At 38.1% G+C, this 21,310-nt stretch overlaps 2 protein-coding genes across 2 annotated transcripts; one reads left to right on the forward strand and one right to left on the reverse strand.

Moving 5' to 3' along the window:
- The first annotated feature begins 4,814 nt into the window (after positions 1-4,814).
- On the forward strand, positions 4,815-10,428 carry LOC108676623. Its single transcript, XM_018164738.2, has 3 exons — positions 4,815-5,120; positions 9,611-9,728; positions 10,190-10,428. The coding sequence occupies exons 1-3, from the start codon at positions 4,863-4,865 to the stop codon at positions 10,300-10,302; spliced, it is 489 nt and encodes a 162-aa protein (XP_018020227.1). The 5' UTR covers positions 4,815-4,862; the 3' UTR covers positions 10,303-10,428.
- A 2,196-nt stretch (positions 10,429-12,624) lies between these two features.
- On the reverse strand, positions 12,625-20,957 carry LOC108676609 (vascular endothelial growth factor A-like; the record flags this gene model as incomplete). The annotated part of the gene is made up of 8 exons (XM_018164717.2): positions 12,625-12,978; positions 13,451-13,512; positions 14,346-14,471; positions 15,771-15,896; positions 16,020-16,162; positions 16,358-16,539; positions 19,458-19,464; positions 20,844-20,957. Coding segments are annotated over 8 exons (810 nt in total), but the record flags the coding sequence as incomplete, so codon positions are not given.
- Between the last annotated feature and the right edge of the window lie 353 nt (positions 20,958-21,310).

A 21,310-nucleotide genomic window follows, 5' to 3' on the forward strand; every position in this document is an offset into this window, starting at 1 on the left:
ATATTTATGTCGAACCAGCTGAGTCCTCAGCGCGATCGAAAAATATCAGTCAAGTAATAAGTGAATGTTCTTGTCTGATATCATCCAAGATGATATGTACACTCGTTCATTTATTACCCCTTGCAAGTTATACTGCGGGGGAGAGCAGCTGCTTCCTCATGCGACTTGCGAGAGAGTTCATTATTAATGCTTGGCAATGTTACATGTTTTTGGGACATGGAAAAAAATTATTTATAGCGTTTATTTAGTCTAATTTTCACACATAAGTTTCACCACTAAGCCTTGAAAATGGAAGTGCAATTAGAATTATGAAGTCTCACTAACATGAACATTTGTTTTGAAAATTCGTAGCGTATACACGTTTGTGAAGAAATTCACACGCGACTCTAGATTATTTCATGTAAGGATTATTTCAGGGCTGCAGGTTTTTACACACACGCTTTAAGTCACAGCGAAAGCAAGACCGTTCGCTATCTGCATGCATACTCGTGATTCAGCTGAGCACGTGAGGCTTCTTGAGCAGGTGCATCACTTGACTAGCAGTTGCCTGATCTTGGCACGTGTGATCTCGACGCGCCGCTGCCTCTGCCAGCTCTGTGCATTGGCAGGCACAAAGTGGTGAGCTCTGCGGCAGGCGTGCTGCTCTGCGTCGTGACAGGCACGAAGTGGTGAGCTCTGCGGCAGGCTTGTTGCTTTGCGTCGTGGCAGGCACGAAGTGGTGAGCTCTGCGGCAGGCGCGCTGCTCTGCGTCGTGGCAGGCACGAAGTGGTGAGCTCTGCGGCAGGCGTGTTGCTCTGCGTCGTGACAGACACTAAGTAGTGAGCTCTGCGGCAGGCTTGTTGCTCTGCGTCGTGGCAGGCACAGAGACGCGAGTTTTGCGACATTTTATTATAGTTTGGTTTTTCGCTGCGCGGTTGATAGCTACTAAGCAAGATCAATTGTTCGAGATGAACCACTGAAAACTTACTGTCAAAGTTGTTATTGCTTTGGTGCCTCGGATATTGTTTTCTGATCCTGCAATAAGCATCATTGATTATTTCTGCTTGGCCCAAATGCTAAGAGATAAAATGTGGAAAATAAATTAGAGCGAGTTGAACAAACGTGAGTTCCGTTTCAGCCTTTCCTCTCTCAAGGCCCTTGTCTGTGCCCATCCCACTTATTGGCACATCCAAGCAGCCGTGACCTTACTGGGCGCGGTGCTACAAATTCTGCCAGTGAATTGCTTAATCATTTTTTCACTGCTGGAAGTCAGGGACTACAGCCCAAAATCTTTTGAGTTTGTGATTGGATTTATTTGACTAGAAAATACACAACTAACGCTCTAGTTGACTAATTTTTGGAACTGTTGTGAGTTGTAGCTTAACATGACGAAATCGTGAAAGAGAGGCTGATGCAAGTTAGCGAAGAGGCATATGGAAATTTATGGAAGTTTCAGTAGTCAAATGCTATTCGTAAAGCAAAGACTAAGAAACCAAATGTAAGTTGGTTGTAGTTGAGACCCAGACTCAATTTTGCTGCTTTTTGTTCGTTTGACTGATAATTTACCACAATTTCCCTAAAATGTAATCTCTTCAATGTTATAATCTATCAGACACAGTCTTATCTCTGAACCTGCTCTCGTAGAGATAACGTGAAACTTCAGGGGAAGTTTGACAAAATATTTAGCCTCATAACATATTAATATTTAGCCTCATAATAAAAACATCTCATTTTATATTGAAAGACTATATTCTTTAGATTTAAGCTAGTTGGCTTATATCCATTAGGCGTTCGTGATCTCCAGAATAACTCCGAGACTCGATCATGCATACTAAATATAAAGCCTGATGTTGTGTTGGTGCGCACGAGTTAAGTGAGCCCGATTGTGACAATTCAACAGCGCAGTTTTCTATGTTTACACGCTCACTTCTTTACTGAGATCTTGTTGGGATTGCACTTGCATTGTGAGTACAGTTTAACTTCAGTGATAACACCTGAAATTTTTCCTCAAGTAAATCATCAGATCAGTCGTTCACTGAGCTTATTATTATTCTACAAAGACCGGAAAAGAGTAACTGCGGTCAGATTTTTTAAAATGTTCACGGAACGACTTTACAATCATGAATGTAGGTTGCAGCCTTTGTAGTAGATCCAAATCTCATTCTGCAAGTATAGCGCGCCTAAAAATAACAGAGCTGCTACAATCTGTCAGATCCAACTCAAGTGTCACACGGCAACGTTATAGAATATCGCAAGGAATCTTCTATATAATTCTGAGTGCCAAAGAAATGAAATGTTCTTATATCGCTCGAGCGCCTACAAAAGAATGCGTGTCTGATTTGCTTTCTGCAAAATGCGGATAGTAGATCTTGCGCACAGCGCTCTTGGTCAGTGCCTACGTGCTGCTCTTAGCGAAGCGCGAGCCACCTTTCCTACCACCATAGATTTTTGTAACAAATTATTTTGTTCATCAAGTATTATTTTAATTTCCCTTGAATCATCTATATGTTAAACAATTAACAAATAAGTAGTAGTCCCGCATGACTAAATTGTTAATCGACGGATAATTCCAATGATAAAGTGTGGACTAAAGATGCGTTATATACCCGAGCCTGGATCGATAAACTTCAAGTGCGATAAATCCAGAAATCACGCTTAACGTTTTTCCCCAAAAGCAAGTTTTGTGCTTAGAGGATATTCTAAAAAACACATTATGAAAATTATATATTGTCAGGATTTCACCGACTGGTTCTTACCATAGGTTCAGATCAACTTCAGGCCTCAGGCAGGAAGGCAGTGACAAACTTTTAGAGAGCTTTACTAATGCTCACTTTTTTTATTGTTTCTTATTATTTTGCATGGGAATAGATTAAAACGTCTCAAGTCTGTAATGTGCATAAAACTACAATGTATGCATATAAATTATAAAGCTATCTCTTATGAACCTGGTCATGTAGAGATGACGGGTAACTTCAAGAGAATTGTAAAATGACTATGTTTAGTTTTGTATGTCATCGAAACGTCCAATTTCCTCTAACTTGAGACTGAATGACGAGCACGCACTGACAGACTTCTGTGGAGCCTCTTTGATGTTCAGTATATAGATCGTGACTGCATGCTGCTTAATCCATCATCCGGTGGTATTAATTTAATAAGACACACGTTTTCATATTTAGGTTTCTTCCGTTGTTTTAAGAGATAATTAAATACGTCTCATGTCTCATTAAGTGTAGTTTGAAAACTTATCTAACACTCAAGTACTTAATTTAGGAAAACCCTGCTTGGTTAAAGCACTCCTGCTCTCATCAAAGTATGGGTACGTTGATAAAAACATAAGAATTTATTTTTGTACCTCTATTAAACTCACGGTCTGCGCACAGCTTACTTTGAATATCCAAGATGAATGCACGATGAAAATTATGGTTTAAACATTTATCTACGATGATTCACAAAGATTTTAGTCTTTTAGCATAAACGAAACTTTAGCCAAATGTGAACCCATCATATTCAGGTATTAGAATCCAGCAAAACATTTTAGTATTCATAACACTTATATCAATAGTAATAATTAATAAATAACTTCATTACCATGCATTTACGAGTGTATGGTAGCTACTGTCAACGAAACCACAGCTGCGTCGTATATGAACCCGCGCCCTCAAAGGAGCAGGCGGAAAACAATTTGTGACGTACGCAGTATAATTGCAGGCGCTTACAATGCAATGAGCTGGGGCACAAAAAAATCTACTTTAGGCCATGTAGGTTCATAGTCCAGCTTCTCAGGGGCTTTTGCGGAGGTTGCCAAGATTTTTTCCTATTATTTTGTTTCTAATATTTTTTGTTGTTTTAATTACAAAATTTTATATTAAAATCAAGTTAATTTATAAGCATGCGCCATGTAATTTCATTATGTTTTTATATCAATAATAATGAATAACGATTAATTACTATATTACGAGCTATAAATATTAATTACTTATTTTATTTATAATTAGTAATAATAATCATAATTAGCAATTAATTTGAAATCTATACAAAATTTTTTTTTTGCAAGAGCCTCGAGCTCGTTGCGTCGACGTTAGAAAGAAGGTCGCTGACGATGTGATATTACTATCTCATTTTGTATCTAATAATTACTAACTATGAAAACAAATGTGAGAAAATTACCATCTTAAAAGTTAACTGATTCCCGAAACACTTTCTTCAGCCTTCCAGGTCAAGGATGCTACTGCCTTTGCCGTATTTCTCGTTATTTTATCGTATTTTTTAGTTCATTTCAAGGTGACTGGAAATATTTTTATAAATTCGGCTTCTACTTGTTACTGTAGTGGATTTTGCAGTTCCTAAAAATTAAGCCGGTTGAAATTTTTTTCTTGAATTTATCTATTTTTGGGTTTTAAATAGCCTCGTATAGTCTTGTGAGCAATGCGTGTCTTATTTGCGTGGCAATATTTTCACGTGCATTTTTCTCCTTGCATGCGCAAATTAAGCTATGCCTTCCGTTTAGTTACCTTGTTCCGCTTTGAGACTCAAAGCCCACGTAAGTCCGAACCTCAAAGCACGTACGCTTTGCTCAAGGATGCGGAGGCCTATAATTTAAATAATTTAAACGAATAATGGCTAGCTAGCTGAAGGAAGCCGGCGCCATGCGTATCATGCCAACTTGAGTAATGATATGATATACGCATTGAGTCATGATATCTACGATGAAAGTGACATTGAACATCGTAACGTGCAGCTGATGATCATACTTCCGTAATCTATTTGATTTTACTCAAATTTTCATCAGGTGAACAACCAATAAATTTATTTTTTTTCACTGATTTGAATTTTTCTTGCGCAGCCAGAGATTTATTATCCTTAATTAGGATTCAGAAGAAAATATGAACTTCCCAAGCCTGCTGGTGTTAACAATTTCCCTGCATTTAGTTCTTTGTAAGCTCGTACCTTCGTCAGATTCAGCAGCTTTAGAGAACAGCAGGGCAAATGAAAGTTATTCTAACACAACCACCGATCATTTGGCAAATGATCTCGACATGGAGGAGGATTATGATTTTGTTTTGAACCTGGACGAGCAAGCAGACTTGGACCGCTTACTATCATTGCTCTCCCGCTCAGGACCAGCGAAACATGCTGACGAGGTATGTCCAACCTTTATTAGCTCATTATATTTGATTGTAATGAGTATATGTCTCGTTTGCTCACAAATAGATGAAGCTTTGGAAACGTTTTGTTGAGAAAATAAAAATTCTTGAACGCTCATTTTTAGAACTTTTCAGATGTACACAATTGACATGAATAGAATATTAAATAGTCCTCCCGCAAAATGTTAAGGGGATTTGCTTCAACTCGGTGCAGCATCAGGCGCTAGATTAAAGAATCCTGGCACATTTGACTTGTAAATTTGCATACCGAATGAAGCTTACCGCCAGAAAATTATGTAAAATTCTTAGTAATTTATTCATCTTTGCCATCTCCTACTCGAATTATCTTCTCAAAGTTTCTTAGACGACTTGATTGAACTCAAGTAGCGCCGCTTTGTTCACTTTATTGAATCATTAGAGGCAAAGCTGTGGCTCATCGTTCTTTATCGCAACTATATGTAATTATTTTTATCAACCTACTAAGACTGCTTAATCAAAAAAACATTTCTTTCTTTAAGACGAGCGTGGGGGTTTCGTCTACTTTAGCATGCTAGTCTTTAAATGACTGATAGTATGAGTAGTCATTTACTAGAGCCTGCAGTTTATGACTCATGTCCATAAATTTCGAATTTTCATCTTTTCAATATTTTACTATTATATTATTAATTGAAAAAGTGGATCTAAGTGTTGACTTCAAGTTAGTGTTTCATCAAACGCATTTGTGAAACAAGAAACTAAGTGCAGGTTGAACACCAGATACACTGTAGCGGGCCAGATATTGGTCCCGCTTTGTGTACTAGATTTGAAGCCGCCGCACTACTCGACAGATGACAGCAGAGAAAAATATACCTACTAGACTAACTGTCGTCGGATGTAGTCTGTCTCTAGTAGTGCCACTTCTTCATACCCATTGTTGTGACCATAATGAGTTTCGTCATCTGTACTTTTCAAGTGTTATTGTATTTTGAGTTTTCAAGTGATTTCTGCGGATCTCTTGAGTAGAGAGTAACCTGAACATCTTCCTTGGTCGTTTCAACCTTCCGCGAACCGTCGGGCCCGCTGGCAGAGACCTCAAAGTGTTTAAATGTAGTAGTTTCCCGCTACAGCACATAAAACTGATGATGTTATTTCAAACTTGATCTCTATTACATGATGCAATAAATGTAATCCATGATGTGCAGGTAGCGACACTCCTAAACACACGGAAGAAATCGATCCCGAGCAAAAGAAGCTTGAGGATCTTTACTTTAAGGACTTCGCCCCGGACTCCGAGGCGCATAGAGTAGTTTACCCTCCAACCAGCAGCTCCATCGCCATCTGTCCCGCCTCGATATCTATAACATTATTAATCTTACACTTTCTTTAGAGTATCAAGTCCAAATTTTCGCCCGTAATTAAGATTTAGCTATTTAGTTTTGAAAATTGCCGTGCAAATTCTTTTTTAGTTAATGGTTCAAAACTTGATGGGTATAGACGTCGAAGGATCAGACGATGCGTTCTAAAGTGCCTTATTACGAGTATCAGTGATCGACATGTGTATATAATTTATTACGTAATGAGTTTATTATCTCTAATGACAGAAACCGGTCTTATTGCCAATTTACGTTCCAAAGTTGATAGTTGTATTCTTAAATCTTCCACAAATGCGTTGCCCGTGCCCACGAGTTTCAGTATTATTATTATATTAGTATACGCAAATAAATTTGTAAGTATTTGGGCGGCGAGACTTTTTGTTTTAATTTAACGGTATTAGCAGTGATTTAATTTTTTCCTTATAATATAATAATAATACTGAAACTCGTGGGCACGGGCAACGCATTTGACAGAATACAAATTTTTACGTAGACAAATTTAATTGTGCAATAATATTAATTTAAATTTTAAAACTTGTGAAAGTTTCCCTAAAAGAATTGGTGAGTTGAGGTCAAGTGAAAATTAATTATTGTCTATTTGGTAACATTGCTGATTCAACGTCATCGGTTCATATCTTGAGATGAAGTTAAATTTTGAGTTCGTTAATTAATCTATATAATCTCAAACAAAATTAAACTTTTATGTATATTTTGACTGTCTTCATAACCGAGTATCAGACAGCCTTTGTAATGAGCCTGAGAATGACCGGCTTAAATCTTCCTGTTAAATTTTGGTTCACTTTCTTTACTATGTCAGGTCTGTTATACATTGTTGCTCCACTATTACATGTCAATCTGTTCTCGCCCCATTTGTGTATATAGCGATCAAGTAAGCCATTTCGTCATTCAGCTTTCAATTGAAAATTTCAATTTTATTCATATATGCAAGAATGGTCAAGCGTCGGTGCTTAAGCTTCATCAAATACCACTTAAACACAATCACAATTTTCAGCAAGGTTCTTATATATTGGGTTTTATATCATAATTGTTATCTATATATTCTCATATGGCCAGGAAGACTGCGTTTAATTGGTACGTGGTTGACACTCAGATAAATTAGCAGACTTTTTTTGAATAGCGATGCTACGTACAGAAAGTGTGTCACTATTCGGACAGTATGACACAGTTTGGAACTTACTCGTACACCGTAAAAAGTTTGCTTAATTTATTTGATGTTTGATGAATTTTCCCTCATGTTTTCTTGTAGAGTAATTGTGTTCTATTCGTGCATCATAAACAATATAGATTAACAGACTGCAAGTCTTCGCTCGACCCAGGAAGTTATTCCGTTGACATCAAATTTTCGTTAAATCGAATTAGAGCAAATATTATCAACGAAAAAATTAATGACTTTTTTAATTTTCATCAATTTTTTTCGTTAAATGAAATTTCATATGCGAGCGAATGAATGAATGAATACATTTTTTCGCAAATGATTAATTTTCAATGCAAAAGAGTCAATTTTCTCGAATGGCCAACTGGCTTGAGGTTAAAAACCATACGTTATCATCTCATGGCGACTTGACGGCATTCACGGCAATGAGAAGGAGCAACTGCGTATAATTAACGAAGAAAAACGTACGGAGATCGTCTGAAACGAAGAAGGCATTGTTGAACAGAAAGAGAAACGTTTCTACTAGTACGTCAGAAACGGAGTAGGGAGGAATCCTGACTGGACGATGACTTTAAATGACCTGACTCCCATTTAAATGGCATAGAAATTACTTTTTGCCCTTCGATACAAATACATGGTATGGCATGTATGTTTTGAACGCATCTGCGGTGGTGGTGGCGAACAACAGACCTGGTACTGCGAATCCACATGGACGTTTTACTCAATTTAATTTATCAAAAAATTAATTTAAAATGACAAAAGTAGACAGCCGTTAGCAGTATCTAACACATATTACTGATCAAAATGTATTGTGCCTGAATGATTTCCCAGATCGCTTGAATTTTTCATTTCTTTGTTATGTACCTGAAACACGAACGTATACTTCGCGAAGGGATCCGTCCGCGCCTGCGTTATGGAAGCAATTTTCTTCGTGATCGGTTATTTGTTTCTTAAATTACTCTGCAAAATAACTGTTCTCCAGATGCCGTAGAGATTTATCCATCTGTTCATTACTTGAGTTTTTCAACTTTTAGGAGCGTCTGCGCTATCAGAACGAAAGTAATACGTCTATTATATAATACGAGTATTATTATATTAGATTATAGAATCTTATTAATCGCCGTCAGGCACATTTAAAAACAAAACACGCATATTTCATCACAAATTTACGGTGGCGTAGTTATCGCGATGCAAAATTTCCACAATAATTTCTTCCTTACGTTAGTTGAAATCCAATGAGCAGTGCAGAGTTGCGGCAGTGTGGCGCTGTATGCGTAGCAAAATCATCATTTCTTTCATTCTCCGAACCTGCCTGCGAACTCGTCTGCAGACTCAAACATTCAACCTAGCTTATCGCTCAACCGAACCACTCATAACTCCTTCAGTACTAAATGGATCTGCTTGAAATTTGGAATATGAGTATTTATTATCAATACACTCTAGCTGTAGGGGAATTTAAGTATGTCCCGCTCCTCCTGCACAACCGTTGAGCCACTGTCGCGGTGGAACAGTTTCGTTATAATAATAACTATAATCCATCGAGTCGTTACTGCATTGCAAACCCCAAATAACATAATGATAACATTACATAGTGATGTCGGCGCTAAAGAGTAGGCCTGATTTGGCCTGTCGCCGAATCTTGAAGTTTTCGTGACTTGTTCATAGAAGATCTAAATCTTGCCATTTGACCGGATATTTTCAAGACTGACGATAAATGATGTTTACCACCAGAAAATTATGTAATATTTTTAGTAATTCATTTATCTTTGCCATCTCCTACTTGAATTATCTTCTCAAAGTTACTTAGACGACTTGATTGAACTCAAGCAGCTCCGCTTTGTTCGCTTTATTGAATCATTAGAGTTGAAGCTCTGGCTCATTGTTCCAGATCGCAACTATAGGTAATCAATTTTTATCAACCTACTAAGACTGTTTAATTAATAATCATTTGTTTCTTAAAGACGAGCGTGGGGGTTTCGTCTACTTTCATCGACAGTCACTACGAGCAGCTCGACAAACTTGCGCGCCCTCCCAACTCCCTGCCGTCCGCAGACTCGCCACATCACGCCGACGTACGAGGTATGACTCAATTACTTTTATTTCTACTGAGCGACGATAACATTGTTAATAATGCGCTCGAAATCAAAACTACAAACGCATTTGAACAGAATTGTGATTTGTAAAAGAAGAAATTATATGATGGGTTGATAAATAATAATTGTGATACGTGCGTTATCGTGTTGCGGAAACCATACTAGTCTTTAAATGACTGATAGTATGAGTAGTCATTTACTAGAGCCTGCAGTTTATAACTCATGTCCATAAACTTCGAAATTTTATTTTTCAATAATTTACTATTATATTATAAAGTGAAAAAAGTTGGTCTAACTTTACTTAAAGTAGTTTGTGGTTACTTAAATGCATTTGTAAAATAAGAAACTAAGTGCAGGTTCAACACCAGATACACATAAAACTAATGCTGTGATTTCAAACTTGATCTCTATTACATGATGCCAATTAATGTAATCCATGATGTGCAGGAAACGACACTCCTAAACACACGGAAGAAATCGACCCCGAGCAAAAGAAGCTTGAGGATCTTTACTTCAAGGACTTCGCCCCGGACTCCGAGGCGCATAGTTCCGAGGCATAGTAGTAGTTTACCCTCCAACCAGCAGCTCCATCGCCATCTGCCCCGCCTCGATATCAATAACATTATTAATATTACACTTTCTTTAAAGTATTTAGTCAAAATTTTCGCCAGTAATTAAGATTTAGCTATTTAGTTAGGAAGTTTGCCGCGCAACTTGTTCTTTTCTTTTTTGTTCAAAACTTGGTGGGTATAAACGTCGAAGGAAGTTTGACGTTCTAAAGTACCTAAAGTGCCTAAAGACGATGAGTCCTAAAGTTTTTTTTAGGAGTAACAGTGATCGACAGGTGTATAGAATTTTATTACGTAGTAAGCGTGTTTTCTCTAATGACTAACATTTGTCGTATTGCCAATTTACGTTCCAAAGTTGATGGTTGAATTCTTAAATCTTTAACGAATTCGTGGCCCGTGAGCACGAATTTTGGTATAATTTTTATATTATTATACGCAAATAAATTTGTCAGTGTTTGGGCGGCGAGACTTTTTGTTTTAGTTCAACAACGGTATTTGCAGTGATTTTATTTCTTCATTTTGTTGCGATGTTATATTAATGCGAGAATAAAAAATTTTTACGTAGACCAATTTAATTGTGCAATAATTTTGATTTAAAAACTTGTGACAGTTTACATAAACGAATTGGTGAGTCGTGGTCAACTGAAAATGTGAAAATTACATATTGTCCATTTGATTTAATCTCATCGGTTCATCTCTTGAGATGAAGTTTAATTTTTAATTCAGTATTTAATAACCAACAAAATTAAACTTCTGTATATATTTTTACTGTCTTCATTACCGACTATCTAACAGTATGAGAATGTCCGACTTGAATCTTTATGTTAAATTTTAGTTCATATTCTTTAAATGTCAAGTCTGTTATTCCTTGTCGCTCCACCATTACATGCCAATCTGTTCTCGCCGAAGTCACATTTGTGTAGAAAGCGAAGTATGCCATTTCGTCCATTCAATTTTCAATTGAAAATCTGAATTTCATTCCAATAAGCACCGATGGTGAAGCGTCGGTGCTTAAGGCCTCATCAAAAACCACATACGCACAATGACAATTTTCAGGAAGGTTCTTATACATTGAATTTTTATGTAAAAATCGTTATCTATTCTCATTTGACGAGGGAGACCGCGTTTAATTGGTACTTGGTTGACACACTCAGACAAACGAGTAAACTTTGTATAAATAGCGATGCACTTTTCGCCAATGAGCTGCCATTCTGACCCAGTTTCGCACGGCAAAATCGCGTATCAGTGCTACGTGCAGAAAGTGTGTCAATATTTGGGCAGTATGACTTAGTTTGGAACTTACTCGTACACCGTAAAAAGTTTGCTCAATTTATTTGATAGATTTAAATTTTGCCTCATGTTGTTTTGTAGAATAATTGTGTTTATTCGTTTATCTTAAACAATGTAGATTAACATATTACAAGATTTCGCACGACGCAAGAAGTTTTTCCGTTGTCATAAAATTTTCGTTAGAATCGGTGTAGAGCTACTAGTCTCAACAAAAAAATGATAACATTTAAATATTTTCATCCATTTTTTCCGTTGAATGAAATTTCATATGCGAGCGAATGAATGAAAATTCATTTGGAATACATTTTCTCAAATGATTAATGTTCAAAGCAAAAGTATAGATTTTCTCGAATGGCCAACTGGCTTGAGGTTAAAAAAAAACGATACGTTATCATCTCATGACGACTTGACGGCAATGAAAATGATCCACTGTGTAATTGAAGAAAGATATTGTTGGGAGGGAACAGAAACAGCAACGTTTCTACTAGCACGACAGAGAAGGTTTACGGAAAAGCAAGAAATGCTAAGCTAAAATGATATAAAAATGCATAGGTTTCATATAATGATTTTATATTCTTAAGCTTAACGCTACCATTTGCATACAAAATAATCCAACTTCGTGTAACTTTTATAGACGAAAGTCTCAGTAATTCGCGTTAAAATATACGAAAATATTCTTAACGTTGCGAGCTCATCGTCGATTTATTTATTACTTATTGCAAATCGTCTGCAAACGTCAATATGATATAAATCTTTTGTCTATAATAATAAAAAACTCTATAGTCCATATTGACCTAATTTTAATTTTACGATGACCGTCCATGCGTAAACATCTGCTATTTGAAATTGGGCAAGAAAATGTGAGAGTTATAAGAATTTTGATATGGTAGTTTTTTATGAGTCCTTTATGGCAATGAGTATATATTTTATAATTGGTGAGTCAGCGCTTCTATAGAAATGATTCTTCCAATTAACATTATTTTGCGTGCGGCTGGGATATTACTATAGAAGTCATGCGTCCAGCTGCTTTGACGACACTCAGGGCCGACCAGTTTCCTTAATCATAGATAAAACGATGAAAATTTTAGCTTACTCTACTCTCTAAAGTCATTGCAATATTTAAGGTACTAAATTTTTAAAATATCGATGCCCAGAAAGTACTCGTTTGTCACGAGTGTGTTTGACTTCAGAATTTAATTATAGACAATAATGTTGCAATTCAGGTCTCATAGAAGCTACAAGCATTGTTGATTAAAGATAATTTGTTTATATTTGTAAGTTGGTCAGAACAAAACAAATCCGCAGGGAAGTTAACGAGCGTCGCACTTCACCCTCCGAACGTGATGGGCACTCGAGTGGCCGGCCGGCGGTCCAGACCTGGAAATATTAGTTAACTTTATTTGGCTGTATCATGGACTTAAATATTTAAATTAAAATTTGTAAATTAAAATTAAATGTCAAAAGTTTATAAGCACACAATACAATACTACCAATGTTTATTTATACACGAACTGAGTTGATTAACTTGAGGTTGGGTCCTGTGAGTCTGTAGGTTTTTTTTCCACGTGTTCATGACACGTCAAGTCTCTCGAGCCAATTTACGATTGTATGCTGTCATTTAAACCTTTGTTATTCTAAGTCATAGATGCGAATCGTAGCAGAGTTAGCTTTGTAAACATGTATGGAATTTGTAATTTTTTAGTTTGATAACTATTATTAGAATAATTCCTTAATCATCTGTCGATTTATTTAATCTGTTGTTATCGACAACACTTAATCTGTTGTTAATTATCGCTGTTGAAAATGTTGTTAATTTTCGCTGTTGAAAATCTGCTCTGGTTTGACTCACCGGTAGCGAACGATGGGAGTTCAGAGAGTCGTAATCGAGCCGCAAAGTTCACATTCGTGCATCTGTGAAGAGAAATAATTAAGAGTGATTCCGTCAAGGTATACAACAGATATGTGACACAAATACAGATCTCGGCTGAGGAAAACTCAAAACAAAAATCAATATGTCGGACTTTTTTTGAAAACCATGTTTGCTTCCTGAAGTTTTAGATGTAATATGTATGAATAAGGCTAAAAAAGATAAATCACTGTAAATCATTGAAATTAGATCATCATCTTCTTAAATCTTCGCACTTCATGGCTAAGAGGCCAAAAAATTAGTTTAACTAATGAACGCGAACAAACAAATAGCTTCAATTAAACTCGAGTTTAGCATTCTTTCTCACAAAACGTGTTGCTTTACTTCTAACCATCCATTACCTACAAATTTGTGAGAGCAGAATATGAATGTATTCTAAGAGTACCTTACCCCTCACAAGTGGTCTGTGGCACTCTTCTCTACTGACTATCGAATTTATGTTTTGAACGCATTCTAGATAACTGCATTTTTCAAGTGAAATTCTGTCCATGAATTGGAATTTATAGTGGTTGTATCATAACTTGAATTGCTAATTATGAATGCAAAAATTGAGATCATTCCTCAGAGATCTTCGGGAACCACCAGGTCCCGCAGTTAGTCCCACCTATAACCCGTTCTACAGGTGGGATCAACTGTCGTGACTAGTTCTATTCTCACAGTCTATCCTACAAGAGTGATCTACTATCAGGTAGACTGTATGTTCAGCTTTTCTGTCGTGACAAAACTACCAGCGATCTGTTCTGAAGATCTGATCCTACTTCCTCTCACCTAGAGATGTAGTTATCATTCCCGCAGACGTGAGTCCTTCTGGTCTCACCTGCAGAGATTGTGATCGTATCGTTGACCAGTGCTGCAGGTGTCCTCTGTATAGCAGTAGCACGCGCAGTCTTTTTCGCTCCAGTAATGCGTTCGATTTTTATAGCTGCACTTCCTCTGCTCATGCCTGTTAGAGTGAGGATACGAATATAAATCATGTCGAAAAAACCAATTAGTTCATTTTTAGTAGCACTTCGGAGGCTATTCTGAATCTACATTTACTCGATTCAGACTCATTTGTCTGCTTCTATTTCAAATTGCGTCATTAGAATAGAAGAATAGAATAGAAGTGTCGGCACTGAAGAAATAGGCAAATGGCCTGTTGCCGATTCTTGTACTTTTCATGATTTTATTCCACAAGGGATCCGGCCTTTTGAACCCGATCTTTCCATAACTGACGATTGTTTGAGATAGCTGCTGGACTTATTGCCTGGTCCGTAAGCTGCTAGGCATTTTAAGACTGAACATATGCATCTGCATAGCTTCGTCTAGTCTGTTCTTGAAGGCGTTCATACTCGGAGCGTCAACGATGCTATCAGGGGGGCTGCTCCACATGTCGGTGACTCGAAGCAAGAAGAAATGTTGTCGCATGGATGTGTTACAACGCAGTTTTCTTAGTTTATAGCCTTGCCCCTGGTGTTGTTCTTATATAACATTTTACGACTCCTACTGGGACCTTGTGTAAACCGTGGGTATACTTGTATACTTCAATGAGGTCACCACGCAGACGTTGATAACAGTCTTGGAATCTTCATAATCTTTAATCTTTCTTCATAAGACTTGCCTTTTAATCCCGGAATTATCCATTTTACCCGTTTTTGAACACTCTCTACTAAATTTTTGTAATTTTGGTGGTGACCACACGGCGTTTCCAAACTCGAGGTTCGGACGCACGACAGAGATAAACAACAGCTTCATCGCTTCTGCATCTATATACATATAGGTACTCGTATAAGAGCGTCTGATCAGCCAGAGTCGTTCATTGGATTCATTAACTTGAGCGATTAAGGTTCGAGCTGAACTGAGAATCAAGTTAAATTTGCGAGCATTCATTCCTGCAAGCCTCATGATTGTATGTATATTCCAAAGCTGTTTCTCTTCTGGAGAAACGAGCAGCACTTCTGTACAGCTAGTGTTCCATTGCTTGATTAACTTCTACGGATGAAATGATGTACGGATGTACGGGATGAAATATTTTATTCGCATATGGGGCTGGAAAACTGTAAAGAATCGCTTTGACGGTCATAGACCAAGAAATGACCAAGAATTCGAAGAGAAGCCGGAATACATCATGCGTTTCTTTACGAAGTAAACACAAATCATTCATTTGTTGGACGTCAAACAAGATTGAAAAGTTGCCAGATGCAAACAACAAATTCGATGGTCTAGACCGTATTTTGCACCTTTCTGACTGCCACAGACTTACTGATTTTTGCAGACGCAACTACAATCGGTAGGGTTGTAGTCTTGAATTGCCCGGTTACAGTCCTGTTCCTGGATGCGACACTGGCATTCACACTGGTTGTGCGCCTCTTCTTCTATTGTGATGTAGCTGTACAGTAATCATTATATTAATTGCGACACCATGATCCGGGGCCAGGCAACGGTAGGGACATGAAAGAATTAACGATATTTTAAAACATACTTCGAAAATATTTAAGTTCAAATCATATACCTTGAGGGTGTCCAGCCGGGAGGGAGATCAGGGTGCGACGTTGGTCGTACGCGCCGCGTGCGCCCAGGTTTCCCGAGGAAACCTGGGCGTTCCCGGACGCCGGCTGAACGTCCCGAGGAAATTAACTTCTTCGCCCGCATAATCTGCTTGGGAGGAAGACCCGCTATGCAACATGGATCAGAAGTGGCAGTAAAGAAATTTGCAGTGGGTCATAGAGTACGCGGTCGGCTTTTGAAACTTCTTCATTGCTGCTCGTTTTGCGAGGGGCAAACGACTTTTCGTTCATTAGCCGATAATGATATTCTTTGAATTTTCCTTCCTTAACTTGGATCTCGCACCTTGAAGGAGACCGTGCTGGTGCTCGTAGGTCTACACTCGACCAAAGGTCCGTGGCAACAGCCTCCACACCTCGGCAGGCGCACGCACCGCGGGACGATCATCACGTTGAACTCCGGCTCGATCTTCAACATCACGGTAGTGTTCTCAGGCGTGCAATAGTCACGCAGGGCCTTGCTTATTCCTGGCAAGCAATACAAATATGATTAAATGGTATAATTTTCAAGTTTTTATTTACAAATACAGGTTAGCCCAAGCTTCGGTTCGACGACGCGACAGGAGCTTGCACAGGTCGCCTCCGCCGGCCCTGCATGGACTGCGCCACCGCGCCACTAGTAATTACCGACATCATCTCATCTGTAACAAGAGCATGCGGCTTTGATGTGATAGATTAATCCGTGCTTATTTAATATGCTGTTTTATTGGATATTTGCTTGATATGCACGCGAAAACCACGTTACTAGTTCGGGCCTTCGGTTTATCAATGGCATCCCGACTGTCTGAACCGACGGCAACTAATTAAGGAGCCCAAAACCTACCAAAAGTAATTGTTCAGGATTTCCGGTTATTCCTTGCATCGGAAACAAATTTAAGGAACAACAGGGAGCTCAATCTCATTTAATTTACGCGCTGTCGAACTATCGAGTAAATACTTCGGTCCGTTAAGGAACGATATATTCTTCGAGAAATTAAAAACAATAAGTTTTGTATTCGGTTTGAGATTCTGTGGACTAATGAAGATAAATTGATTTACTCCGGAAAAGTCAGACTTCGTCAGAAAATTTCGTTTTCATCCGTCAAAAATGGTCGTTCAGTTAGAACCGTGTCTGACAATATTGAAACTGTCAAGGAACGAGTATACATACAAAACCAACGACAATTGTATCAATGTATTGAACACAACATCAGTATATCATAAATTGTATTTCATTTTCGGGTTCCCAGCTTCTTTTTAGTTGCAGTATAGCATTTATAAAAATTGATAAAATTCTTCGATGCACGAATATTGAATTTAACCCTTTACGGCCCAGGTGTACCGTACGGTCGCCTTTCAAACATACTCTGCAGTAATAAAAATGTTACCAGAATTTGGCGCCAGTAGCTTTGAACGCGTTTGTTACGCGTCCCTGTTTCGTTTTGGTGGTGCAACAGTGCTCCGTGCCGCCAACTACGCAGTACAGCACTGAACTTGTTGAGAAGCTGTGGTGCGATTTTTTTCCTGAACTTTCATGATCTTTATTGGACCATGGCTGGAAACTCGGGTGAGTTGTAGGATAGAGATAATTCTATGTATGTTATAGTGCTATAGGGAGTGCAAATGCAGAATTTAGTGTTAAAATTACAATTATATACCATATATTTTACCATGTTTCCAAAGGCGACCGCTCAGTACAGTTGGACTTACAACTGCTCTGTTTAAAACGCGACCGGTGAGTCAAGTTAGTGCTATGAGCATACAAGTAAGGAGTTGTTATGCAAAATAATTGTGTTTGCATTACTATTCTTTGATTTACTGCCTTTCTAAATGTTTTGATCATCAAAACATGAAATCTATAAATTATCTGGCACAGTTTTCGAAATAAATTATCATATATTTAATTTATTTATGGTGCTATGGAGGTGCGGGAATTTTTTATAAGCTTCCCTAAATACGTACCTACTTGCTTTCCATTCACGGGATTTACTTTAATCATGTGTTTTTTGAAGGCATATATATTATACAGCCAATATTCAGTAACCCCCAGTAATAACTTCTCATAACATGGACAGATATCGCATTAGTTGAGTTTACCTATTTGATATCTCTATACACAGGCCTAGGGATCAAATTATTGTAGTGTGCTCATCATATTTTTTTTGTTTTTCAGAATCCTTTGCGGGCTTCAGTACAAAACCTTTTTTTCTTCAAGAAATCCTGCGAGTTGATGTGAACAACATCTGGCTACCTCATACTCCAGTGAACCTGAAGAAGACTCAGAGGAGCCAGAGGATATTTTGGACCCACAGTTCACAATAACGCTAGAAACAGGTTCAGATAGTGAGTTTGAAGAAGAAAACGAATCGCTCTTGATTGAAATTAACAGTATGGAAGGCGGGGAAAACTCTCAACAACGTAATAGAAAGGCGCCAACGAGAATATTTTGGAATAAAATTGAAAATCGTCGCTCATCTTACGACATTCCTCCATTTTCTCATGCTCCTGATGTTGACACAGTTCTGGAAGCTCCTCTGACTCTTTTCAAATCCTTCGTTTCCGATGATGTTATTGAAGAAATTTGCTACCAAACCAACTTGTACGCAATGCAAAAAATCCGTCAAAGCCCCTCAACCTTACCCCATTAGAATTATCGCAGTGGATAGGGATAAGCATGCAAATGTCTATTACTAGGACGATGCATACACGACTTCATTGGGCAAAATATTCCTTGAATGAAAAGATATCTTCCGTAATGTCTCGCAAAAGGTGGGAAGATATCAAAGCTAATCTTCATCCTGTAGACAATGACACTTTGGATTCAACGGACAAGCTAGCGAAGATGAGATTTCTTTTGAATGCCTTACGCGAAAAATTCAAAAAATACCAATGGAAGAACATCTAGCTGTGGACGAACAAATGGTTCTCTTCAAAGGAGCTTCTTCACTGATGCAGTACATTCCCAAAAAAAAACATCAAAATGGGGCTATAAGATTTTCGTCTTAGCTGGTACCTCTGGTATGGTGTACGACTTCATTCCCTACGTTGGCAAAATTCTTCCGGTTGCACGCTCCGGAATTCCTGACCTTGGTGCAAGCACAAACTGTTCTTCAGCTTGCCGAGTGCATTCCTGAAGTAAGACACTATAAACTCTATTTTGACAACTGGTTTTCATTGGTGAAATTAGTTGAGCACCTTGCCACTAGGAAGATTTGGGCATGTGGTGCCGTACAGGAACGCAGATTGGCTGGATTGAAATGAAATTCATAGAAGACAAGCAGCTACGAAAACTCAATCGTAGTGCCTTTGATGAGCACGAAACACGAGCGGGAAGTAGTGCTATCACTGCTGTAAAATGGAATGACAGCCGGTCTGTTTGTCTATTGTCCAGTTTTGTGACATCGCACCCTGTAACTGAAGTCAAGAGATTCGACAAGAGAAAACGAGAGTATACAAATATCTCAATCCCAAACATCGTATCGACCTACAATAAGCACATGGGTGGAGTCGACCTTCATGACCAGATGATGTCATACTATAGAATGAGTTTCAGGTCTAAAAAGTACTACATGAGATTGATCTTCCCCATGTTTGATATGGCTGTCGTGAACAGCTGGCTTCTGAGACGCAGAGTGGAAAAGAAACTAAACACTCCATACCGGCACCTGACTTCACTCTGTGAATTCAAGCTGAATCTTGCTGATTCACTCATGTTTGTTGGTCAAGATGTAGTGAAGAAAAGAGGGCGACCAACTGAGGAAACTGGGCAGTCCGAATTTGCTAAGAAGAAAGCAATTGGCCATGCCTCAAAACCAATTCCTAGTCAGTCACGTCGGAAAGATGGGGTCGGTCACCTCCCTGAGATTAATGAAAAGAAGGGAATGTATAACAAACTTCCTAAATGCGCAGGACATGTAGTGCATGAAATGCAAAGTTCCCTTTGCTGCGAAAAAACACGAAATTGCTTTGCAAAATTTATTCTTGGATGCCAAAATACAATATTTTTTTCCAATTTCTTGTAGTTTCTATTATTTTCAGCAAAATCAATCAATAAAAACGTTATAAGTAAACAAACTTTGGAATTGCATACATATTTTACGCTCATAAGACCAAATGGATTGTACAGTCGCTTTCGATGTTGTAGTCTCGTAAGACCAAGTGGACTGAAATGCCGCCTTTATTTTTTTTCAATAAACAATTTTCAATATACTAAACTCATCTTTAACCCACTTGGTCACCATATTAACAAGAAACTACCGAAAAAAAATTTTTGCTTGCTTTAAAAAATGTGGTCCATAAAGCGTAACACGTTTCGTTCATGGAGATGAACACGAATCTTGTGTATCTTTGTTCAAAAACTGTCATATATGTATGCATTATATTTTGTAGATTCCGTCCAAGAGTCAGTCCTAACCACCCTACAGGGTTGAGTGAAGTGACAGTATAAGCTGATACTCTTCAGTGAAACATTTTACAGTATGGCCCTCTGTGAAAGGCTCGTACAATAATTTTTATGATATTGAAGAAATAAAACCATATGTATTGCTGAACAAGAAGAGGAATTGAAAAGATGGCCAAATTAAACTTCGTTTAACTTAGCAACTTATTTAATTCACTTATTTAAGTGCCTTAATCCGTTAAATGTTTTTGGAACCCGCTACTCGATAATCAACCCAAAATCTTTTACTTGTTTCCTTGTCTCCAAGTTGTAAGCAGTTTTTAATGGCACATCAATCGTACCAGTCATTATTGCAGGCGTCAACTCCTGATGCTAAACTGAGCGCAACACTTACGTCTGTCCTGCGCTGCCGCTGTCCCTGCGACTGCCAGGAGGCAGAGCGCCGCCACGCACTTCCAGGAGCCGTCCAATAACATTTCACTCGTCCAATAATGTTCAGAATTGAGATTTAATAATTTCTTGCAGAGACCTTCACCATCTGAAATAAATATTTATTTTTCTATTAGCGCTATAAAATTGGGGTTAAGTCATCCGCTACCAATATTTAAAGGAATGAAATCGTCAGCTATCTATGTACAGTAAGTAATTGTCGTAGCAGTTTTATATAATTAATCGCAACATTGCGTCTTGCGATGCTGCCTGTGAAACACTGCCATGTATACTGTGTTCACACGCTATGAGCTCTGGGCTTATATTGTGAGGCGGGAGACGGCGTTATTAACTCTCGCGCTCCCACGTTCAGGAAATGACACACGACCATTGCTTCTATAAATGATGCAATGAGTTTCCGTTATCTTAAAC

Source organism: Hyalella azteca, unplaced genomic scaffold (genome assembly GCF_000764305.2).
Source record: "Hyalella azteca isolate HAZT.00-mixed unplaced genomic scaffold, Hazt_2.0.2 contig8570, whole genome shotgun sequence".
Taxonomy (NCBI): domain Eukaryota; kingdom Metazoa; phylum Arthropoda; class Malacostraca; order Amphipoda; family Hyalellidae; genus Hyalella; species Hyalella azteca.